General features: G+C 36.4%; 1 protein-coding gene across 1 annotated transcript in view; it reads right to left on the bottom strand.

Annotated features, from left to right (window-relative positions):
* Window positions 1-26,441, bottom strand: part of LOC125241162 (40S ribosomal protein S8) — a 35,646-nt gene extending 9,205 nt beyond the window's left edge. Inside the window, exons 1-4 of the mRNA XM_048149506.1 lie at window positions 26,322-26,441; window positions 25,990-26,096; window positions 25,690-25,789; window positions 17,052-17,227 (exon numbers count right to left, since the gene is read on the bottom strand). Of these exons, the coding sequence (XP_048005463.1) occupies window positions 17,052-17,227; window positions 25,690-25,789; window positions 25,990-26,096; window positions 26,322-26,325 (387 nt within the window). The 5' untranslated portion in view covers window positions 26,326-26,441. The remainder of the gene's footprint in view (window positions 1-17,051; window positions 17,228-25,689; window positions 25,790-25,989; window positions 26,097-26,321) is intronic.
* Between the last annotated feature and the right edge of the window lie 791 nt (window positions 26,442-27,232).

Genomic DNA, 27,232 nt, shown 5'->3' with positions numbered 1-27,232 from the left:
AGATATCGAGGAACAAACATAAAAAATAAAAAAAATAAAAAACATACAGACGACTTGATAACCGTCCTTCTTGAGATATGAGGCGACGGTTAAAAAATAGTTCCGCTGGTGCAACATGGGCATCATCCATCATCAGTGATGGTTTGGTTGGGAGTATCTTATTACGGGCCAACTGAGGATCATTTTTGCGAAAAAGGGGTCAAAATCAGTGCAAATTTTACCAAGAGACGGTTTTAGATCATATTGTCAAAGATCTGCCCAACACGCTATTTTCAGGAGATCTTTTTGTGTTCCAGCAGGATTCTGCACCTGCACACAAAGCCAAGACCACTCAAGCCTGGTTTGAGCGTCAAAAAATCGACTTCATAAGACACGAAGATTGGCCTTCCTCCAGTCAGGACCTTAATCTTTTGAAATACAAAATTTGGCAGGTCTTACGGTCTGTCTAAGAAGAGGTCTGTGCTAAACCACATAAAAATTTGGAGAGCCTGAAGTCATCTATAAGAAAAGCAGTCGCTGAAATAGACATGAATATGGTGCGTGCTGCGTTAGACGACTGGCCGCGGCGTTTACCCAGGTAACAATTTGGTCGTATAAGCAAGCAGCTAGCTATACGACGTTAAGTAGTATAAATGTTGTATAGCAGTCGTCATTACGACCTTAGGTCGAGTAAAGGTGAATTATACAACTTAAACATCGGTGCGACTTATGGTCGTATAGAAAGGTCGTATAAACGTTTATTCTACCTTTTTACACGACGTCGTATAGTGGGTATTACGACGACCTTTATACGACAATTTGAGGTATAGGTTACCATTATGCGACTTTTAAACTACCATAAGTCACTTAAATGTCGTAATAGTGTGCTTTATAGAACGTCGTATAAAGGTAACTGGGGCAACCATTATACGTGTTTAAGTAGCATATAATACCTTTATACTACCTTTATACAACCAATAGTCCAATAGAAGTCTCCAAGTTAACCTTTATACAACTTATGCCAATATGTCGTAAAACTAGAATGATAATGAAGACACTTTTCCCAAATAACGCCCCAAATACGTTATTTTATGGTTTATGTATTTCAAAAGTTGTATTATTTTTATAGTGAAGCCTAAAAGTATCGTTTTGGCCACTAAGTTTCAGACAACAGAGCATTCATACATTTAAATTATACGACCTTAAGTCGTATAAGTGTCGTATAAGGCAACTGATTTATAATTTGTCACTAATAATTATTAAATGGTTAAGAATTTTACTGGCGCATCAAAAATTAGTTATAAACATAGGCTAGTATAATCAGTAAATTTGGCTGCGCAATAGTTTACCGGTATTAGATGCACTCTCGTCTCCTATCTTATAACCTAATATTTGATAATTGAAAACAAAATGGCGACTTGCCTTTTTTTTTCAAAGATGTCTTTCGCCACTTAAACGACACCGACGCGACGCAGAACTTTGTATGTTGAATTCATAAGAAATAAGTTATTTTAACGACCTTTAAGCGACAATTACTCGACTAAAGTTGTATATTACACCACTACTCTACCTTAAGTCGAATTCACGACGCTTATACGACAACTATGCAATTAATTGGCGGCGACATAAGGGACGCATGTCCGCCGACGCGGAACGGACGTCAGCGCCACGCCGCCTGAATGTAATTTAAAAAACGTCTCCTCAGTACATTTTGTATAGGAAGGGCGTAAGACGCGCCCCCAGGCGGCGCGGCGCGCGCCAAGCGACGTCCCTTGCGCGTCCTTCCGCGTCGGCGGACACGCGTCTCTTGAGTGTGGACGGTCCCCAAGGCTCCCATGCCAGTGACACATGATATAATAAATGATGATTTTGAATTATACTTGGAAAACGCAGCTTCACTGGCAAATTACTCTAAATTTTCATTCCTATGCCACTGGCATTAAGTCAACTTCTACTCCTATGCCAGCGCCGACAGGGGTATAGGAAAATTAACATTTCGTATTCAAACATTCTGTGTCGCCGGCACAGCATTGATGTTCAATTCAGGGGAGACAATAATCTGACAATTTGAGTTAGCCAAAGTATTTAAATCCTTACCAGAAAATTATAATATTGATTAGTTGGTTTCGATTTAGCCTAATATATTTTTTATTCTTATTTAATTATAAGCGTAGTCATATATTTCTGCTAACCATTTTGCGGAATTTTACTAGAACTATTTTCCTTATACGTAAGGATAACAGCGCGCCCTCGTGACAACATTCAAATGTGTCTTTAGCAAAACGTCTGGATCTTAAAACGTAACAATTTAAAATGATCTAACTGCAAAACATCTTCATCTTCGAATGTCTGTATTACAAAACAGACATGAACGCTAAACGGTCAAGGAGCAAAAAATCTGGATTGTTTAATGTTTTTATTGCTAAATAGAATAAACGCCAAACGACCCGTTAGGTAAACGTCTGGTTTTAAAATGCTTAAGTGTCTTGAGAATTCAAACCTTCTCGCACTGTTAATAAGAACTGTTCTGTTACATATTTATAAACCATGGCGATGACACATTATATTTCCGGACGTTTTGCTACTGAATAGTTCTGTGTTGACGTCAATTAACTAACTACACTTTTGGCTTTTTAGATATGCTAATCATACGGACTATGTATATTTCCAGACGTTTGGCTACTCATTCATTCTAAGTGCCTATTTAGACGGTACGAGAAATATATATTTCTAGTCAGGCTTGAAATAAAAATATGAACCCGCAGTGATTACTATAAGCAATAATTTATATTTAAAACATGGAAAAAGAGACAAATTTTATTTATAATAATTTTGTGACGACAAATTATTGTCGTCACAAAACTGACAGAGTTAATTTTTGTTAACTGTCACTAATTATGGGTCCCAATTTTTGAAAACCTCATTTTTTTAGCATTAGAGAGAATGTAAAAGCACGAAACACGAGGTCTTTTATATGAGACATTTTTGCCACAACTTTCATTCGTGTACTCTCAGTATCATAAACACACATTTTAATAAAATATTGTTTTCTGCTAAAATTTTAAGTGTTTGACATTTAAAGCCTGACAAGATTTTATTTGACCCCCTGAAAGAGTGTCGCTACGCTACAAACCGCTTTCATATGGTAATAATGTGCCGATGTCATATGTAATGGGGACAGCGTTGTACTGGTTACCCATTAATATTTGTAGAAAATAGAAACATGATTTTAGAAATTTAGAGAATCAACATTTAATGAGCAAGGTTTCAAGACTCGCTACTTCTTTCCGAACAGCCGAAATCGAAGTCATCGATGTTCATTTTCTTTTTGCGTGGGACCTTGTTTTTAAATATTTCTCACTGCAGAGCTACAGACAGCAAAAAAAACGTCACGTCCCGTACTACACTTTCCGTTATGTAATAGATTTATTTAATTCAAGTTTCAATTAGAGCATCTTATTATCTTGATTCTTATAAGACGGAATTTTTGAAAACTAAGTCATTGAATTAATTATGAATTTTTCTCTGATGCACGTTTAGGAAAACTCGCGTATAGAGCTAAATTAGTCGGTCTTATTTGTCAAATTTGGACAATTTTGAATAACGAAACGGGTAAATTTATAAATCGTATATCCTGTACTACAATCTTCTCAGACTACATTTTTATTATAAGGTTTTGAAAAAGAGTAAACGAGGCTAAGACAAATTAATTTTTTTTCAGAAATTACCTAAAATTTGTTTTGAAAATCTACATCACATCCAAGTTATTTGTGTACTAAATTAATCTGCAACATTTACCAAAATTGCAGTTATGCCTTAGTCATTATAAATTGCTATTATTTATTTATGGCAATTTTTTGAAAACGAGCCTTCACTGTGACAATTATTACCACTTCTGGACATTTTCTCATATTTTGTTAGACCAAGTAGAAAAAGTCCTATAATCCATACTATCCATACTAACATTATAAATGGGAAAGTGTGTGTCTGTTTGTTTATCCGTCTTTCACTGCAAAACGGAGCGACGAAACGATGTGATTTTTTAGGTGGAGATAGTTGAAGGGATGCAGAGTGACATAGGCAACTTTTTGTCTCTTTCTAATGCGAGCGAAGCCGCGGGCAAAAGCTAGTATATTATATATTTGTACTTTATATATGGTTGCGATTTCACTGTTTTTTTCACATGAAAGCCCTCTTAAATAAGAATAAAAAATATATTAGGCTAAATCGAAACCAGCTAACCAATACAAGAGAGCCGCACTATAAACTGCTAGTACCGGACATGTCAACAACCGATTTCAGAACATTGTTATTGAAATGCTGTAAAATCCGTCATCCTTTTTTGCTGTAAGTAATTTATCACGTTCAGATAATTATTTTCACTTTTATTGATATTATTTTGGGCAAAATTGCGATGCAACCGTTAGAAAATTTAATGTATTTATTACTTCTTGTTTACATCACTGACCTTCGATGACTTTCAACGACGGGTGTTAAACAGTAATCCTTGCCAGTAAAAAAAATTTGTTCCGCTGAAAATCCGCAACAAGGCGAGGGTCAAATAAAAACTTGTCAGTAGGGTTTCTGCTCGAGAGTCTCGATACTCGAGACAACTCGAGAATTTCGGCTTCAATCGAGACGAGAAAAAAATGACAGGTACTCGAGACTCTCGACTTCCGAATATAAAGTACGAACTGAAGAGAAATGCAACTTTTTACCTTCTGCCCGGTCTCATCGCGAGGCGGTGGGGACGGTGTCGAACGGCGGCCATAAATTATAACGAGATAAAGCGATCTAACCTCTCGTTCCAACGTAAGCTGGCAGCGACTTTGGCTAGTTTTGACAGCCTCGTGTTATTTAAAAGCACTTTGTCATTACGAAAAAGTCAGCGACACATTATGAGAGCACCAATGCGTAATATGGCGAATTAATAAACATTCTTGGGGTGGGGCTCGTAAGAGATGGTCTGACTGTGTGAAGAAATCGTGTGGCGGCAGCGTATACTGTGCAGTCCACATGGCTTATGACCGCGTTCAATAGAGACACGCTACTTGTGGTCGCGAACCTCAGCAATGAGGAAACGAGGAAGAAGACGAAGTTATTTTAAACGTTTAATTTCAATGACATTATAATTTAATACATGACATTTTAATTTACTTAACCCGTGCACAGGCGGGGAAGTTAAAGGATTAGGTATTATTTTCAAGACTATAATTGTAGTTTTCTTGTTAAAATTTGATTTATGTTTATTTCAAAGAAGATTTTTATTGCTGTACGCATTTTTTATCATAGTGTGGTGGAATATAAACTACTAATCATATTGTTGTTTATTATTTTATCAAAATTTTACCATTTATAAAAAAAGACTCGAGACTCGAGAAGACTAGAGACTTTGGGCTCGAGATTTCTCGAAACTCGAGACTTCAAATAGGTCGAGAAATCAGAAACCCAACTTGTCAGGCAATACAATTATACATTTAATTTGGAAGCATTTGTTTTAATCTGTATTATTTAAAAAAAAATATTTAGTTTTGGAAAGGTTGCATATTAAGAAACTTAAGGAAGCAGACATTTGAAACTATCGGGTCACTATGAACTGTCAATGTTGTCAATGGTATTTATTTATGAATACATAGTAGGTAAGTAGGTTAGTTATTTTTTGTATTGCCGTATAGAATTTTATGATACGAGCACTTCCAGAGGCAGGCCCAAGTGGCTTGCAAAAACACGTCACGTAGTCCTCTGAATGTTAGTTTCTCGAATAAATAAATAATCACTCCAATTTCGCTTAGCCAATGATCAAATGGTGAGCGTCAGGACCCCTGGACCACTACAGATATTTGATGTTTAGTACATACTAAAATTTAGTACCTATTTGATACTATTTGGTACCTGAGTACATATATTTGGTACCTCCACTGATATCGAAAAATCGAGCGAATAAAGTGGCCAGACATTCTGACGTCAGGATGTCTGGACCATTTTTGGTTTACATAGTTCTAGACAACACTACTAATTGATATCTTAGTCAATATTTACTACCTATTTGGTACCTGTCAATATATTTTTTTCAAATTTTTTTGGCGTACCAGAAAAAAGTTATGATGGAATTTAAAGTTGTGAGCCCAGCCGTGGCGTTGAAGTATGTAGCGCCTGTCAAAAGAATAGAGTCAAATCCGCCTGCCCTCCTGCGCGTTGGATCCGGTCACCTACGGCCACTTCCCCGAACGACCACCATGCAAATTCATATATGGGCCATTTCTTAGTTCGGCCGTTTCCTTGTCCGACTATTTCCCCGATAGACCACTGTTGGAATTCTTTCTACGTCCAGTTCTTCGAACGGCCACTGAAAATTCTTTGTTGGCCCCATTCCCCGAACGACCACCATGCAAATTCCTATATGGGCCATTTCTTGGTTCGGCTGTTTCCTTGTCTGACCATTTCCCCGATAGACCACTGTCGGAATTCTTTCTATGTCCAGTTCTCCGAATGGCCACTATGAAAATTCTTTGTGGGGCCACCCATTTCCGGAACGACCATCGTTAAAATTACCAGTTTGTCTAATTCCTCGATCGGCCACTACAACATTTACTAGTTTGTCCTATTCTCCGATTGGCTACTTTTTAACCGCCGCCTCAAATCTCTCAAGGAAGGACGGTTCTCAATTCGTCTGTATGTTTTTTTTTTAATGTTAATTTTTAAATGTTTGTTGTACGATATCTCCGTCGTTATTGGACCGATTTAAAAAAAAATTTTTGATTGAATGTATATGCATACAGATTGGTCCCATTTTTCTCAGGACCCAGTTCTCATGATGGGATCCTGGAGAAATCGAGGGAACTCCTCAAATCTGAAAGGCATACATATGGTGATTTTTGTGTTTTTAAAGAAACAGCATGCATTTACGTACGGAACAGTGACATTTGGTGCAGTGGAACTGCTGATGATGGTCAGAACGGAACTCTTATCCGATTGCAATAATCTAAACATCCAAATTGTAAAGAAATCAATTATTTTTGTAGTCGGTACTAGCCCTGTTCCTCGCCTTGCTATTGCCTGTTTGCCCCATCCAACCATATGCAGATAACCATAGGCAGGAAGGCAGTTTTATTTTTTTTATGAAAAAGTTTTTAGTGGTGGTGGTCATTAAAAAGCCTGTTGATAATGCGTTTACGAGGAAGGTTGTCAGATACATAAGTTCCTATTAGAAAAAGTGGGCATAAGAGGAACAGGCCGTTTGAGGAAGTGGCCATCAAGAGGAAAAGGCCATGAGAGGAAGTGGCCATTAGAGTAACAGGCCGTTTGAGGAAGTAGCCATCATAGGAAAAGGCCATGAGACACAGAGAACCTCCTATAGAGTGGCAGTCTTGTATATTTGGTTCGCGATACGAGTCACCAGTGTTTGGGGTGCGAGGAGCGGGCGGGGAATGTGTTAAGCGCGCTGTGATTGGCCGTTTCAAGGACGGCGGGCAGTCGCGCCAGATGAAAAGGGACAGAAGTATGACTGTCCCTCTACTGACGCGTAAGTGGCCAATGTAAGTTGACCTATGCCGGCTCTGAATAAATTATAAATATGACTTATTTGTGGAATGTAATGCCGTCTGTTTTTAAATTTGAGCTTCTTGTTACCTTTCCACACCATTTCACACTACAGGTGGACATCTTTAAGGCATCAAAATACCCTTTTCCAATTTTTTTGTGCGAAAAACACGCGCTGCTTTCGGGTCTGTTACTTGGTCGATACTGATCGGGCACGGCGAGCGCCCGCGCTTATATCAGTGCAAATACTAGGAAGGCTGGCGACCGCGAGTCGTCTTGTAATAGATGTCTATAGGGGTTGGTCTGTGCCATGAGAGGAAGTGGCCATAATAGAAACAGGCCGTTAAAGGAATTGGCCATGAGAAGAAGTGGCCTTTAGATAAATGTGGCCCTTCGGGGAACGTTGTCACTAAGTGGCCCTTAAAGGAAGTGGCCTATCGGGGAAGTGGCCGTTCATAAAACTTGGCCTAAAAATGAAAGTGGCCCTAAGTGACCGGATCCAATATAAAAGTAATTAGTGTAATTACACTAGTTTTCCATTTTCCTCCTGAGAGAACCTCCTACAGTCTCAATAACGTCTAATCTCATGTCATGTCCCTGAGAGACATCTCCTGGCGGAGAAATTTGTAAATCAGTTTACCCCTGACAGCCGGTCATTTTTGCGACTGTTCAGCAGCTGTAGAGCTGTATGGCAGATTTGGCGGCATTGTGGTTGTAGGTACTGGTAGTAGATGATTGATTTGATGTTTGTATTTATTCTTAATTCATAATTGACACTAATCGATGCAAAAAACAAATGTTACCGAAAGCAGTGGTTTATTTATATGATGAACCCCTATAACGGAGCTCGTGGACCATAGACTGGTCCACATCATCAAAATACATCCTATATACCAATATTACCAATGACGCTGTTAATTATAACAGTTTATGCTATTTCCCCCCTAGAATTTGCCCAACTGTTGCCACGTGTTTAGGTCTCTCAGGAGGAAAATGGAAAACTAGTGTAATTACACTAATTACTTTTATATTTCGACTATATTAATGCCACTAGTCAGTAGTAGAGATGATGTGAGAGTGCCTAAAACTAAATTCCTATTTAAGTTGACGCGCGCAGGAGGGCAGGCGGATTTGCCTCTATACTTTTGACAGGCGCTACATACTTCAACGGCACGGCCGGGCTCACAACTTTAAATTCCGTCATAACTTTTTTCTGGTACGCCAAAAAAATTTGAAAATAATATATTGACAGGTACCAAATAGGTAGTAAATATTGACTAAGATATCAATTAGTAGTGTTGTCTAGAACTATGTAAACCAAAAATGGTCCAGACATCCTGACGTCAGAATGTCTGGCCACTTTATTCGCTCGATTTTTCGATATCAGTGGAGGTACCAAATATATGTACTCAGGTACCAAATAGTATCAAATAGGTACTAAATTTTATTGGGTTGGTAAGAAAGTAATGAGCGATCGATTGAATTCCACATCAAATTTTTGAGAGAGTTCTAGAATCTTCTATGGTCGAAAGTATATAAAGGGCAAGTCGCACAGTTTCTCGTCAGTCATTCACTAGCTGTCGCCAAGCTAATATAAGGAATAAAATGGACGAATTAAAAGTGCATGTAAGGCATTGCTTACTATATGAATTTCAGTCTGGCCATTCAGCCGCCGAAGCAGTTCGTAATATATGTCAGCGTGTTGCTCCTGAAGTTGTGTCTGAGGCCACGGCGAAACGATGGTTCCAGCGGTTTCGTAGTGGCGACTTTTCATTATCAGATCAACCTAAGTCTGGTCGACCGGTGAAGATTGATGTAGCCAAATTAAAAACCTTAATTGAAGGAGATCCGAGGCTAACGAGTCGTACTCTTGCTACCGAGTTAGGCTGCTCTCATGTCACCATAGAAACACATTTACAAGAGTTGGGAAAAAACTACAAATACAGTGTTTGGATACCGCACGAACTTGATAGAGATCAACTAAACCGCCGTGCCGATATCTGCATACAACTTCTGTCTTTTCGCCGCACATTCAACTGGTTGGACCATCTTATCACTGGAGATTAAAAATGGGTCTTATATATAAATCACACACGCAAACGTCAGTGGCTAGCTCCAAACGAAAAAGGAATAGAGGCACCAAAAACAGAGCCTCACCCGAAAAAAGTTATGCTGTCGTTTGGTGGGATATTCATGGTATTATTCACTGGGAACTCCTACCAAGTGGAATGACTGTTACCGCATCAGTGTATACTGTAATCAGCTTGAAAATTTAAACCAAAAAATCTGTCAGAATCGTCCACAGCATGCTAAAGTTTTTTTCTTACACGACAATGCTCGCCCACACATTGCAAAAGTGACTCGGCTAAAGCTATTGGAGCTAGGTTGGAAAGTGATACCTCATCCACCGTACTCTCCAGACTTGGCACCTACGGATTACGCATTGTTCAGATCGCTAAGCAATGCCTTGAATGAAAAAAAGTTCGATGATCAAGCCCATCTACGACAGTACATAGCAGAGTTTTTTGAATCTAAACCTAAGAACTTCTTCGCCGATGCTATTCATTCTTTACCAGAACGATGGAGAAAAGTAGTAGATAACGAAGGCCGTTATATTTTTGATAAATGATTAAAATAATAAATTAAATAAAAATTACAATATTGGTTATGATTCGCTCATTACTTTCTTACCAACCCAATAGTATGTACTAAACATCAAATATCTGTAGTGGTCCAGGGGTCCTGACGCTCACATCAAATGATGCGATTCATATTGGCTTCGTGCGAAGTGCATGGAGGGGGTAAGCAAAGCGACCGCAGTGCTTGCGGTGGTCAAAATCGACACTGATTGTGGTTGTCATCTATCAAAACTCATAAAATATAATACAATGTCACACCTCGGACACTGGCGATTAAATATATGAAAGAGGCGCGTTCCTAGCACACAGTCTAAGCTCGTGTACGTGAACGCGTACTATGCTTGTATGAGTGCAATATGACAGGTCGACTGTTCGCGTTTTTGACAGACGGTAACTTTGAGGTAACCGAGAGGGGGTGGGCGGCACTTTCAGCGGGGAGCGGGAGTGGCCATACTGTATGATAATACTCTTTATTATACTGTGACAATGTGGTGTTATGTTTGATATGGGGTTTCAATGTTGTTTCGTTGTTAATTGTAAAAATAATGGCATAAATAGTCGTTGCACGTTCTATGCGTTTCTTAGAGCACACTGGAAATTGGATCAAAGAACTAAATGGATAGCTACGGTGAAAAGAAAACGTAAGTGACATGTCAAAACAAAACATGATAATAAATTATATTTAAGCTTTCTTTACCTAATATTGTTCAATACGCTGTTAGTATTTTTCCTACCGTAAAAGATTATGCTTAAAGATTCAGGCCTAGCCTGGGAATAGGCCCGTGTCGATATTTCTGCGGCCGCGGACATGACTACGTACTTACGTTTAGATTTGTTTTATATGGCATTAACGGGACGGAGGTTTAGCGAATACCATATCACTAGCTCGAAGAACTTGTACCATTACTCCTATGTTCTTCAAGATTCCTTATATGCCCTTCCAGCACCAATTTATTGACTCTTTCTGTAGTCTGGGGTTGGAAGTTTATACCGTGAGTAATGCTTTGGAAACTGATTTTTGGTATTATATCGTGTGTGTGTGTGGATTGAGTGAGCACCTTCCGAAAATAAAAAAAAATATGCTGATCATTTAGTAAAAGTTCTAAAACAATTGTAAAACGAATCTCTGAATTTGTAAAAAGATAAATCAAAAGATACAGCCATTAACATGTGCTCACTCAGTTCTCACAAACTACCAACGAAAACAGTGAATATATTCATTTAACATATAATATTATATACTAACATTTAGTAAAAAATAGGCCAACCTACCTCTATAAATATTAGATCACCTAGTGACGTATTTAATTTTTTACAAATAGTTTCTTATGCTCACTCAATCCACACACTTTTGAAAAGCCGGATTTTGATGAAAAACATAAGATTTAGACCGCTATTATACACCGTGTTTCACTTAACACTAAAAACCTGAAAACTGTTTGTTCAGAATCGAGAGTAGAATCGATTGAGCTATATCTTGATGGGGGTAATATTTTTTGTTTTAATTTGTATTATTAGTTATTATTTACGTGCCCATTCTACAAATTTGTAATTCAACATTGTGCATATCATATTGTTAGAGGTTGTATACCTTTTTCAGTATTTAAGGGTATTAATACTGGCTGGTTACTTGGACGATTATTTTTTCCGCTACGAGATAGACGTTGTGCGTCAGTTTAATTTTAAAGTTTATCATAAGTCATAACAAATTGAACTCGTACCTAATTACAACCTTGTCATTTTGAATTTTAGGTTTAAATTTGCTTACTGAGTCACCTGTCCAATTTGAAGTTTACTGTGACACAGGTTAAAGTGCTTTACATTGACATAGCTGTCTATTGGTAAACCTTATGTCGTTGCAGTAACGTACACAATTAAACAGTTTGAAGGTTTATGATGGTAGCTAGCAATTATTTTATTGAGTGTAGAGTTAAAAGCCGAGTAGAGCTGCATAGAAAATTTAAAACTCAATTTAAAAAAATAATAATCATCAGATTAAAAAATGAACATTCTAGATACGTTTAAAAAAATAAAAATCAGTTGGGGTGTCTGAGCTTTTGAGTGATACCGGAAACACCGTGTATGTGTATAGTTTAGTAAAAGTGAAATGGGAATTTGTAAAATACAAAACGAACCACTAACGTGTCAGGTTTTTTATAATAAATTTTTGTAAGTGCTCACTCAGTCCACACGTTTTAAGAAAGTTAAAAATGTAAATATCTTACGATTTGTAGCACCTAAGACACTCGAAAGTACTTCAACATTTAGTAAAAATTTTTACTAAATATCCACCATCTAATATTTTATATTCATTGTCTGGTTTTATATCCTGATTTTCCCCACCTTCCCATTGTCATATTGAGATTGGGGAGTTTCGTTCGTTCAATTTTGATAATATTAAACTAATACCATATTAATTATCCATCTGCAAACTGTTTTTAGGTTATTATCTTGGCCTAGTGACGATGTGTATTGTGTAATTTTTATCGACGTCAGGATAATAACCATATCGACATGCATGCATTAAAAAGGACATGAAAGAAACAAAGAATATAATACTTCACTAGTAAGAAACCAGAACCTGGTAATCTAATCGCGCTAACAGATCGACGACAACAACGTATACAGTGGCGGTACAGCCATATAAGCCGAAAAGCCGGGCTTGCCCTAACATTTTTAAAACCGCGCGCCAATATTAGGTATTATTAGATTCTCCATAAGTAAAGCTCACGGCCGACCGACCACACGGTACTAACAGTACAGACCTCAGCATGTTGTCATGCTTTGCCGTGGCGCTAGTGCAGCGCGGAAGGAACGAGACTTGAAGTCGAAGCAGCACAGTTTATCTTGCTCGCTCGCACTCGTTGGCTTGCAATGGGGCTTGCTCTTGCATCCTTTTTCCCCAACTTTTAGCGTACATTTTGCCTAGCAACCTATATAACTATTTGTAGGTATATATAGCACATTTCTTCGACGATTTAAGCCGGGCTTTTGGTATGAAGTGAGGTGCAGGTTTGAGTTGAGCGCGCGTTTTATAAACAACTTCAAGTGTATTATTTAGTCGAAAGTTTTATTTGCGTAAGTGAATGTGCTTTCTTCGTTTTCTTGTAACAAAGTGTTATTTGTGTTTCAAAAACCTACATAACAATGGATGAAGTGGTGCCTTGTGACGGTGATAAATGCGTCCTTATGTTACTCAACGAAGGCAAGGTAAAATCATTAAATTTTGCCCAAAAACGTGATATTATTTCCGCGCCAAAACCAACGCCCGACCTGTGTATTTCTCAGAAAAGTGGTGCGCATAAGAGAAAATTCTGTAGGGCTGTGTACAAAACACATTGGCTAGTTGGTTGTTCCCACACCAACAAATTGTATTGCTGGTGTTGCATATTTTTTTCCAACGATGCTAACGTATGGAATTCTACTGGATACGATGATTTAAATAATTTATCTGGCGCGATAAAGAGGCACATGAATTCAAGTAAGCATATGTGTGCTGTTGTTTCTTTTAGCAATTTTGGAAAACAACGAATCGAGGCCTCCTTGTCGCGCCAATTATCCGAAGAAATCTCGAAACACAATATTCGTGTTGACAATAATCGTAGTGTCTTCCAGAGGTTAGTAGACATTGTTTGCCATTTAGCCCAACAAGAACTTCCGTTTAGAGGGCACGATGAGTCTAAAACTTCATTAAATAGGGGCAATTTTTTGGAGCTTGTATCGCTTCTATCGAAATATGACGGCGTATTGGAAAAACACGTTCAACAAAGCGACAAACCGACGGCCGGCTCGAGCTATTTGTCTAACAAAATTCAAAATGACATTATTCATTCTGTAGCTGACGTCATAAGAACTCGCATTGAACTTGAAGTAAAAAAAGCTACATTTGTTTCTGTTATAATTGACGAAACTCCTGATGTTAGTCATAGAGAACAATTATGTTTAATTCTGAGATATTTCTGCGAAAACGATATCCATGATCGATTTATGGGATATGTTGATGTTTCTTTAAGTCGCACCGCGGACGTACTTTCAGATATAATAATAAAAATGTTAATGAAACATGATTGCACTGCAAAACTAGTGGCACAAAGCTATGACGGAGCATCCGTGATGTCAGGTGTAAGAAATGGGGTGCAACAAAAAGTCAAAGAGATGTGTCCACAAGCAATGTACATCTGGTGCAATGCACATGTCTTGGCTTTAGTATTATCAAAATCGTGCAATAGAATTAAAGAGGTTAGTTCGTTCTTTTCGGCCCTGCAATCTTTGTCGACTTTCTTCGGCCACAGCACTAAACGAGCTGCATTTTATGACATTCACTGTAGCAAAAAACTGCCAAATGCACCTGCAACTCGCTGGACGTATATGTCGCGACTTGTTAACACGGTTTTCGATCAGAAAAACAATCTCACAACGGTGTTTGTAGAAATGTGTGACAATCCACAGGACTGGGATGGCGATACAATTTTAGCGGCAGAAAATTTCGAGACCATGCTCAAATCGTTCAATTTTAATTTTTACCTGTCGATATTCCATCGTATATTTGAAAGGTCGGACTGCTTATACAACATCTTGCAAAAATCCGAGGTGGATATCGGATATTGCAGTAACAAAATAAAAGATTTTCAAACATGGCTGCGAGTCAATTTCCAAGGAGAATTTGAAGAAATATATAAAGACACCTTGCTAAACTGCTCGGCTCCTCGTTTGAGACGCAACATAAGTTGCGCTCAAACTGAATATAAAAGACTGTTTATTGAAATAATAGACAATATTTATTCGGAAGTCGAACAAAGATATGCCGAAATTTTTAAACTTAAATTTTTTCAATTAGTAAACAATAAAAAATACGAAAATTATCGCTCCAATTTTCCGTCAGAGGCACTAAAGTCGCTTTTTGAAACCTACCCAAACCGCTTTGACGAACACACAATAAAAAGTCAATTGATATGCTTGTATTCCTCTCCCGAATTACAAAACTGTAACGTTTTTGAACTGATTGATTTCATTCATGAAAATAGCCTTCAAGACGCTTTTCCTCAGCTTTTAAAATTAGCAAATCTGATTGTAACTATTCCGGCTACAAGTGCTTCAGCGGAACGAGCTTTTTCGTCTCTCAAGCGTATACACACGTATCTGAGAAATACACAAGGCCAAGAGCGTCTTACCGACCTATCAACTATTGCCATAGAGAAATCTTTGTTGGTAGAGCTGAAACGTTCGCCGACATTCTACAGTGACGTAATTGATTCTTTTCTAAAGAAAGACAGACGATTTGAATTAGTGTATAAATAGTTAGTATATGGACCTCATGTAAATATGGATAGATCGATTAGATCGTTCCTTTAGAATAATAACTTGTAAATAATAATCGTGTAAATAATATATTGTATATAGGTACACAGGATGTTCACTAAACCAAATGAAACGGCTTTTCTCAAAGCCACCGGGGGTATACAACTACTGATATGGTTTTAATATTCTATCTAGTAATTAGTATGCCCTCAGTGCGCTATGACTAGCTTGCTTCGAAACGCTTGCAAATGCATTTGAGTCCGAAAACTGAAGATTAGTTAGATATTGCCAAAACGTATCTTTCGGCTTGCCTTACTTCAAAACCCTAGGCACGCCACTGAACGTATAAGGTACAATCTGCAATTTTTTTTTTCAGAAAATTGCACCTTACCCACCAACGTACAAGGTGCTATCTGCTACGAGAAAAAATCGCAGATTGCGCTTTGTACGTTGTTGTCGTCGAGATGAGCGTACCGGATTTGTAAGTGGGAGCGAGAAATAGTTATTCTTTTCTCGCTCCCACTTACAAATCCGGTAAACTATTATCAAAATTGAACGAAACTCCCCAATCTCAATATGACAATGGGAAGGTGGGGAAAATCAGGAGCCGACATAGTGTGGTCACCCTACTTGATACATTTGTATGAGAAAAGTTATGTCTGAATATCTTTAAAACCAGACAACGAATATAAAATATTAGATGGTGGATATTTAGTAAAAATTTTTACTAAATGTTGAAGTACTTTCGAGTGTCTTAGGTGCTACAAATCGTAAGATATTTACATTTTTAACTTTCTCAAAACGTGTGGACTGAGTGAGCACTTACAAAAATTTATTATAAAAAAACCTGACACGTTAGTGGTTCGTTTTGTATTTTACAAATTCCCATTTCACTTTTACTAAACTATACACATATAATAGCGGTCTAAATCTTATGTTTTTCATCAAAATTCGGCTTTTCAAAAGTGTGTGGATTGAGTGAGCATAAGAAACTATTTGTAAAAAATTTAATACGTCACTAGGTGATCTAATATTTATAGAGGTAGGTTGGCCTATTTTTTACTAAATGTTAGTATATAAATATTATATGTTAAATGAATATATTCACTGTTTTCGTTGGTATTTTGTGAGAACTGAGTGAGCACATGTTAATGGCTGTATCTTTTGATTTATCTTTTTACAAATTCAGAGATTCGTTTTACAATTGTTTTAGAACTTTTACTAAATGATCAGCATATTTTTTTTTATTTTCGGAAGGTGCTCACTCAATCCACACACACACATTATATCCTTGTCTTTATAATCTATCTACCTAAATTACACTTGAAATAGTAGCTCTTGTTATTCGATTTATTTAAAATTAACTAAAAATCGTTAAAATATAGTGTTTGTTTACATGTCATTTTTTGACATTTTCCACTTCAAATTCACATGGTAGTGGGCGTAATTGTCGTGCACGTAGCCAATACCTTCGGGTGCAATTAAAATAAATCTAAAAATAAATAATATTGACCTGTTGTTTTCGTTCTGGTTAAAATTCTTAATATCTAATATTTGCCCTAAGAAGATATAGTTAATGACTATCTTCATACTTACTAATTTAGCACCCTTCTTCCTACCAAGTGGCAACAAGTAGTGTGACTCGTACCACTGGCGGAAAGGAGTCGCGTCCACAACAACAATGGCGTTCTTCACCAACGTTTTAGTACGCACTAACTCATTGTTGGACGCATTGTACACGACATCAATGATGCGAGTCTTTCGGGTAGAACCTGTAACAGTAAAACTGACAATCAATATAACTAAGAATAACTAAGGTCAGTGTGAACTTGCATGTAAAGGTAATAAATGTGACGGCTGTCACCAAGTATTTCAGCTACGGTACTTTACGGCCCATACAGACAGTAGGTAATAGTTGAAAAATAATACTACATTTTAAGACGATAGTTTGCTTTGGTAATGAGCCCATTGAATGACAATGTACCAACTAATATTATTCGCCAATTTGTATGTCAAATATTAGCTTTTATTGTGCAGAAGGCCCATTGCGCTGCCTAAAATTAGTGTCCAGCCCAAACTGTTAGGTGTTTCGGATGAAACCGACGCTTTAAAATTTTGACACTGCACATAGAAATACTTGTAATTAGTATAAGGCATATACAGGGTGTCCCAAGAACATAGGACATGAAGGGAAGTACCTAAAATATCACAGATAGGATATATTGCTGAAAGAAGACTTTATTTTTAAACCTTGGTAAAACTGCATTCAGTTTTTTTTTTTTAATTGTATGGACAAAATTTAAGGCTAAGGAGTATGTCATCTAAAATATTAAAATTCATGGTCTTCCTTTTATGTCCGACACTATGTTATTTAGAGAAAAATAATCCTTATGATGAAACCTATCAATCGGTATGACAAAATTACAGGATGGTTTTTTTTTCTCTTGTAGCAGGTTTGTTTCCCGGTTTAACCATGTAATTATTGAAAAAGATGAATGCAGTTTTACTTAGTTTTAAAAATAAAATAAAGTCTTCTCTTAGCAAAATATTTAAGGTACTTTTCCTTCATGTCCCATAGCCTTGGGACACCTGTATATATAATTAGACACCCAAAACTGTAAAATAGTACATTTCGTTACTAGTGCGGGAAGTATGTCATTTCATCTTAGCATGAACCGCAGGTGTGGCAATACTCGGGACGAGTGAATAATGGCATGTCCGCAATTCTGCACGTAAAACGCCGTTTTTAGGGTTCCGTACCACAAAGGTACAAAAGGAACCCCTTATAGTGCCACTCTGTCCGTCTGTCTGTCACATTACTATATATCTCGAGAACTAAAGCTATCGATTTGAAATTTGGAATAGTTATGAATAGAGATTGGCCGAATACGGACTTTGCCGAATACGAATATTCGGCCAAACATTCGGTTCAGCTATTACCGAACCGAACATTCGGCCGAATATTCGGCTCCGCCATATTTTAAATCCTAGGTTAGACGCAACTATGGGAACAAATCAAATTATTTTAACAAATATTTTGATTTGTGTTTTTTATGTAGTCAGTAGTCACACTACTAGGTATATAAATTAAAAATCGAAATAAGATGTCATATATTAAAGAAAAAAAAAACCGGCCAAGAGCGCGTCGGGCCACGCTCAGTGTAGGGTTCCGTAGTTTTCCGTATTTTTCTCAAAAACTACTGAACCTATCAAGTTCAAAATAATTTTCCTAGAAAGTCTTTATAAAGTTCTACTTTTGTGATTTTTTGCATATTTTTTAAACATATGGTTCAAAAGTTAGAGGGGGGGGGGACGCACTTTTTTTTCCTTTAGGAGCGATTATTTCCGAAAATATTTACATTATCAAAAAACGATCTTAGTAAACTATTTTTAAATACCTATCCAACAATATATCACACGTTGGGGTTGGAATGAAAAAAAAATATCAGCCCCACTTTACATGTAGCGGGGGGTACCCTAATAAAAAACTTTTTTCCATTTTTTATTTTTGCACTTTGTTGGCGTGATTGATATACATATTGGTACCAAATTTCAGCTATCTAGTGCTAACGGTTACTGAGGTTATCCGCGGACGGCCTGACGGACAGACAGACATGGCGAAACTATAAGGGTTCCTAAGGACTGTATCGATAAGTATAAGGACAAAACAAACCTCGTCTAAATGTTGACATGTGCATAATTTTATATTATTATGTTCCGAGAGTATGATCTGAAGGTATTGGTAAGCACTATTTGATATAAGGTCTATTTTTTTTTTATTTTAGAGACTTTATGGTACTTTCATTAAGGTCTAGCAAATAAATTTCGGACAACCCCTATCTGGCTTAATTTGAGAATATTTCAATGACTGTTTGTACGATTTCAACAAACAAAGGTTAATATGCTACCAAAATATATTCTTTAAGAGTCCTCTTCATGGTTTTTCAATTGGGTACTTGCAGAATAAATGCGGTGAATTTATATAATTAAAAAAAACGCTATTTTGAGCAACGTTCCGGATTGTCGTAAATTTTTGATGCAAGCAGGATGAGAGAAACATATAAAAAAATTAGCCATAGGCCAAAGTCTAACTGACATTCACGGTGTTTGAACAGTGCCTAAACTAAATCGATATAAACAGTGTATGATAGTTAAATTCGACATCAAAGTCGGAGTTAGAGGAAGCACCATGCCACATTCTCTAAATGGCCGCCATACACAGATCCTGAACTTTATTTTTTAAAAATAACTATGGCTAGACTATGTCCAGATATTCTGCTTTGTGGATCATATGTCGTTGAGGTTCACACAGTACAATTTTTTTTCGCAATCGTATCGTTTTTTACGCACTTTGTGAATTTTCTAGTAGCATTTGTCCGGAATCGTAATTGTTACTCGGGAGGATTAAGTCAATACTGTCTAAACCACTTGCTTTACGTCGAGTTTCTAGGACAAAATGTGAACCTTATTATGTGCCTTATTAAGCCTATGTCTTGTTTTAAGAAAAAAATTTAATAGCAAATAAATACGGCTACTCGAAGTTGTCCTCATACTTAACGATACAGTCTTTATTAGTTGACTACGGAACCCTAAAAATGACGAGCACCACCAGTGGTGAAGGCCAGATTCGAACCGGCGTCTTTTAGCAATCCGGGCCAAACGCCATGAACCCCTAGACCACCTCGCCACCGAAATCGAATCCGAATCCGACCTTCACCACTGGTGGTGCTCGTCATTTTTTCTTTAATATATGACATCTTATTTAGATTCCTAGCTTAGAGTTAAAAAAAAACTTTTCAATGATTGGTAATGGGTAATAAGACTCTTAAAGTTCCTATAATTTAGTGCATAAGAAAATTTTGGTTTTTGTTTCTGAAGCTACGTTATTTTTACTTTTTTACGTAATTATTGTAGGTACTTATATTTTAACGCATTATATCTCCCTTAGGTGGTTCCTTAGAATGCTGAAATAGGATGTCATTTATTAATGAGAAGATATTTGTTAATGTGACAGACAGACGGACGGACAGACAGACAGACGGACAGAGCGGCGCCATAAGGGTTCCTTTTGTACCTTTTGGGTACGGAACCCTAAAAATTGAACTATACTGACCGACATTTGTTCAGTGACAACTTCTATTTTGATTATCACCCTTGGAAGATTTTCTTGGTAATGTATCAGAGTTTTCTTAAGTATGACAGACAACATCAATGACAAAAAAAATTAAAGACTTCATAATTTTTAAAAGTCACTGCACAAATGTTGGTCAGTTTTTGTAATGAATGTACCTATTGTGTTAATAAATTAATAAAAAAATAAGGAGTATGCCAGGACAGGAGCCAGTTTAATTTTTTGCCTTTGTTACAAGGCCCACCCAGTAAATGATGGACATACAATGTACCTAAAATAAACTGTAGGAAAAGACTGGCTAAATAAAGCCCAAGACAGGAAAAATGGAAAGAGTTGGGGTCTAAATCACATAAGCCAAATAGTATAAACATAAACTTAACAGTAATAACTAAATAAGAAACTGGATGAGACTAGCTCAGGACCGGGACAAGTGGCGTACTAGAAGAGAGGCCTATTCAGCAGTGGGCAATAAAGGGCTGATATGCGAGTGAGTTTAGTAAAACGTCCCACTTTGTCGGTTCTAGTTACGGAGCTACGGGCACTGGGCAGTTTCGTGAAATATGGCAAAACCTACCGCAAATCGGTTTTCAATAAAAACTGATTAATAAGACTCAAATAAAGTTATTATTTTGATACCGGTGCATAAATGTCAAATTTAAGCACCTTTTCAGGGCCTCAAATTTTAGTGCCGACCGTCACTTTGTCGGTTACATAAAAAACCGTGGATATCATACTTGTGACTGTTTTAGGGAAAACTTACTTTTCAATGAGTAGTTGTAATATAACAAAACTTAAGCTATCTTTTGGTGAAAGAATTATGTCTGTATGTCCAATAGTTATTTTTTTTAATGTGTTCAAATATTGCAAAAGTGAAAAAGCGTCAACTGTTATAGTTTGGGACGGCAAAAAACACACTTGTACTTTAAAAGTTATATTTCGTCTATTTCGATGACTGATGATAATACCTATAGACTTTTATACTAAATACTAATAACTATAGACTTTTAAACTCTTATTAATAAAAAATATATTATTATCACATACATTTTCATGGATACTAATTCGAAAATAAAACCGGCCAAAAGCGTGTCGGGCCACGCTCAGTGTAGGGTTCCGTAGTTTTCCGTATTTTTCTCAAAAACTACTAAACCTATCAAGTTCAAAACAATTTTCCTAGAAAGTCTTTATAAAGTTCTAATTTTGTGATTTTTTTCATATTTTTTAAACATATGGTTCAAAAGTTAGAGGGGGTAGGGGGACGCACTTTTTTTTCCTTTAGGAGCGATTATTTCCGAAAATATTAATATTATCAAAAAACGATTTTAGTAAACCCTTATTCATTTTTAAATACCTATCCAACAATATATCACACGTCGGGGTTGGAATGAAAAAAATATCAGCCCCCACTTTGTAGGGGGGTACCCTAATAAAACATTTTTTTCCATTTTTTATTTTTGCACTTTGTTGGCGTGATTGATATACATATTGGTACCAAATTTCAGCTTTCTAGTGCTAACGGTTACTGAGATTATCCGCGGACGGACGGACGGACGGACGGACGGACAGACAGACATGGCGAAACTATAAGGGTTCCTAGTTGACTACGGAACCCTAAAAATGACAGCTATGATTTAAAAGCTGATTATACAACGTGTTTCCGGTACCACTCAAAACCTCAGACACCCCAACTGATTTTTATTTTTTTAAACTCGTCTAGAGTATTCATCTTTTAATCCGGTGGTTACTTTTTTTTTTAATGAACTTTTAATTTTCTGTACAGCTCTACTTGACTTTTAGCTCTACACTCAATAAAATAATTGCTAACTACCATCATAAACCATAAAACTATTTATTTGTGTACGTTACTGCAACGACATAAGGTTTACCAATAGACAGCTAAGATGTCACTGTAAAACACTTTAAAGCTTTGTCACAGTAAACTTCAAATTGGACAGGTAATCACAGTAAGCAAATTTAAACCCAATATTCAAAATGACAAGGTTGTAATTAGGTACGAGTTCAATTTGTTGTGACTTATGATAAACATTAAGATTAAACTGACAAACAACGTCAAACTCGTAGCGGAAAAAATAATCGTCCAAGTAACCAGCCAGTATGAATACCCCCAAATACTGAAAAAGGTAAACAACCTCTAGCAATGCGATATACACAATGTTGTATTACGAATACAATAGAATAGGCACATAAAAAATAACTAATAATACTAATTTAAATAAAAATATTACCCCCATCAAGATATAGCTCAATCGATTCTACTCTCGATTCTGAACAAACGGTTTTCAGGTTTTTAGTGTTATGTGAAACACGGTGTATACTGGTACTCAATTTTCAGCGTGTGAACTACTAGACCGACAAAGCGGGTCACTTAACTTGAATCTAAAATAAATTCAGTTCAAATTCCGTAAAAATAGATCAAACTAACGACATTACGTCACTACTTTAAAAAAAACTTGTATCTTCGTCTGTCAATGAAAAGAAAATTGTAGTAAGTCTGTATGGAATGCATATAGACACTGCGTTTTAAGTTTGAGAAGCAGCGTGAGATAAGAGATTTTTTCAAAGTAGTGACGATTAGTATCAATGACTATTATGTTAATAATAACAAACCTTTATCTCATAGATAAAATGTGTTTAATATACCACACACATGTATTTTACTGAACAAGCACTAAAGTTTACTAAACCGACAAAGTGGGACGCTCCCTACAGAAAATCACTAAACTTTATTTGCATAAAAAAGTACTTAATATTTGATGTTTTCATACTTTTTATGCTTGATCAGTGTGTTTTTAAGTAATCATGTGTTTTAAATTGATATACATATGTAATTAGTATTTTTTTTAATAGTATAAATTTCAATTATATTTTTATTAACTTTCTAATATAATGACTAACTAGGGGCATCCATAGAATTATTTCTACTTTTTTTTAGCATAAGAATACATTTATAAATACAACTTTAATGATAAAACTGCATGTTGTGCTATACATTTGGAAAAAATAGACATATTCAAGTTGAGATTTTTATGTTCAAGTCTCCGTAACATTAAAACTACTATGATTACATACATGGTTTAGACTTATTCGAAATCCCTGAAGTACGACAATTAATTTGATACCCACCACTCCATAACTTCACACTACAAGTGTGTTTTTACCATCCCATACTTTAACCAACATTTCTCAATTGTCGGTTTTTTCGCTTTTGCAAACTTGAAGAATTAAAAAAAAATAACTATAGCACTTAAACAAATGATTTTTTCACCAAAAGGTAGCTTATGTTCCGTAGTATTAGGAACTAGTCTTAACTCCATATTGACAAAGTGGGACGTTTTCCCGTGCACAAGCACATATGATGATGATGATGAAATTACTAACCAATACACAAACACTTTTTATGTAAGATTTGGAATGAAGGCGTTTTTTTATTTATTTATAACATAGTAGGTATAGGTATGTGCCTTTTACCTGCACTATCTTTTTGATGTTGAATATTTTTATAAACATTAATTATATTGCTTGTAGCATTAACATAAACATTCGCAAGATCAAACAATATTGCAAAATTCTAAACATTAAATGTTTTTAATCTTTTTAATGATACCAAGTATTGGTCAACACATTCCAGTGTTTGTCACTGTTTAAGGTTATGTTACATATAATATGCTATAAATTAGGGAGCACCAAATATAATTTTTTTTTAAAAAGGCTCCTTAATCATGCCATTAAAATATGAAATATGTAGAACATAACACTACGATACAAGTGCACAAAAGAGAAAGTTCGAAACAAGTGTTTTAAATTGACAAGAGTTAAGAATTTATTAAGAAGCTAGCAAATCTAAAAAAAATCCATTGTGTAGCTTCTGATAAACATGAGTACTAGCCCAATTATATTGATTATTTACTACAAATATAGTTAATGTTAAATCATACATCCCTTGAATGTGGACAGTATGGTCATCTTGAATACAGATGTAGTGCACAATTTTCCTTCAAATTTTCCCAGAAACGTTCGAATTTGTCATGCTACTTCAGTCATCATCAGTACTTCTTGTACTGGGACTGCTGGAACAGCATGACAAGATTGTGGGTTTCTGTGAAAATAAGATGGAAAAACATTTTTCATCTACGTACACATATTTCAGATCACTAGCACAAAAGATGATAGTGTAGTAATTAAGCCATCACAAGTTGGTGGCCACACTGACTTCTCTATAATTAGGTATGTCAAACAGGCTCAAGCCATGTGGTGACGGGTTAAGAATTTCACCACCCCCTTTCTTCCTGTGGGTGTCGTAGAAGGCGACTATGGGATATGGGTTAAATTGTGGCGTAGGCGAGAGGCTGGCAACCTGTCACTGCAATGCCATAGTTTCGTTTTCTTTCAACCCCTTATTTGCCAAGAGTGGCACTGAAGCTTTAGTAGTTTCATGTGTTCTGCCTACCCCTTTAAGGGATACAGGCGTGATTGTATGTATGTATGTATTCCATGCTGGCAGGCAAACATGGTCATGCGATAAATGAATAATCATCAGGCCATACCTATCGCACTATTTGTAGAGTGCGATAGATGGCCTGATGTTTTATCATTAGATGCGCAGTCATGCTTGCCTGCCTGGTCTGATAAATAAGAAAATCTTCATACTACAGCAGGCTACACAAACATACCTCAGTGGAAAATCCAAACATATTAATTTGTTTTAATTTACCTTTAATACCATACCATGACAAAGCTAGTCTTTATAGTTTATCAATGATGGGCAGCCATCACATTTCTATACTAACCAACAAAATAAATCTGTATTAAATAAACACTGAATTATTACCACCTTGGCTTCTTATACTGAACAGTCAAGTGCAAAAACATGTATCGAAAAAATCGTCTTTATAATATGGTACTGCACACTTATTACACCGGACTAAGATGCTATGAGACATATTTTTGAGTAATGTGTACACCCATATTTTTACACTTTACTGTACCAGAAAACAACTCAACTGTGGATGATAATATATTACTTAAATGGGGAATAAGCGCAGCAAGGACAAGCGAAACGTGTTAGTAGTATGGAAAACTTACATTCGGAGCCCCAAGAAAAGTTTCCTGTGTCAAGGCGCAGGGCACGATATTTCACGTTGCCACCACGCGAGCGCACTAGATGAATACGTTGAGAGCCAAGCTGTAAATAACATAACTAACTGTAATAACGGTGTAAGCTACAACAATGAAGTCACATGTACACTTATAGGTTATAGTATACTAAACAGCTTGAATTAACATGTAAGGTATTAAAAGGCGCATTGATACTCAAATTAACTAATAAAAACTTGACAGACACACAAAAACACAAAACTTAATGACTAAATACACAACCCTTACCTTGGTATTGGCTGCCGGGCGACCCAACTCATACTTCCTCTTCTTACGGATGGGCGCACGTTTGCCGCCAGTAGCTCTTCGCTTATGCCAATGATCACGACTAATACCTGGTAAAACGTATAACACTCACTTGAGAATTTACATAAAATACTGCAGAAAACCTCCAGGATACGATAAGAATTCACATAGTGATTAGGGACTGAAAACAGAAATATTGATACGAAAAACGTAAAAGAATAAATTACACAATATAAACCACTCTTTATACAAAATTGAACGAATAAACTCCAGATTCTGAGAGATTTAATATAAAACAGCACGGAGGCACTCACCCATCTTTGCTGGATCGCGAAAGAAAGGATAAGTGGCAGGTTTGACGGAACCAACTCTACTTCGTCAAGTCTGTAGTCTATGGTATATTTATATGACTTTATGGCTTCCCACAGACAGTCTTAAAAATTCATAATCTTAAAAAAAAATTGTATGCAAATTGACACTGACAGATCTGTCAGTGTCTTGTCAGTGTCAGTTTGAACTGTCAGATTGCATACAATTTTTTTTTAAGATTATGATTTTTTAAGACTGTCTGTGGGAAGCCTTTAACGGCGATCTCACACAGGTTTTTTTAAACACTCTGATAACTGATTGCAGAAATGCGTATTGTGTATTTTTTTTCGACAGTTCTTATAATATATTGCAAATAAGTATTCTTTCGAAGACATTAATTAGATTATTACGGCGGAAACGTTCAGGACTGCAAAGAAAGGCGCCCTTTTCAAATATGAATACTTCGCTATCGTATATATTGTCCTTTATCTGAAAGAAAACATAATTGAACGTAGAACTTCAAATAAACTACAACTTTATTTACTATCCGTGCGAATCTGACGAATTTATTGCAAAAATATGAAAATTTTCACTGATATCTTTTACGCTCAGAGAAATGTTTCAATAATTGGAAGACTGCGCGATCTTTCAAAAAAGGAATTTGTTATTTTGGGATTTATCACATACCAGCCAGATAGTTTCTATGTACAAGCTGTATAGTACAAAAAAGGCGCAATACTGAAAAAGTGGAAAAACAAAAACACAAATCGTACGTATAGACAGGATTTAGGACGGCAACAGACAGTCTTAAAAATTCATAATCTTAAAAAAAAATTGCCGGCCAAACTGACAGATTTTTCAGATATTTCTGTTGCCGGCCTTATTAAGTGTCTTGTCTAAGGCCGGCAACAGACGA

The sequence above is a fragment of the Leguminivora glycinivorella genome, chromosome Z, assembly GCF_023078275.1.
Source record: "Leguminivora glycinivorella isolate SPB_JAAS2020 chromosome Z, LegGlyc_1.1, whole genome shotgun sequence".
Lineage (NCBI taxonomy): Eukaryota > Metazoa > Arthropoda > Insecta > Lepidoptera > Tortricidae > Leguminivora > Leguminivora glycinivorella.
Note: the sequence above shows the minus strand (reverse complement) of the source record. Positions and strands in the feature narration are given on the sequence as shown.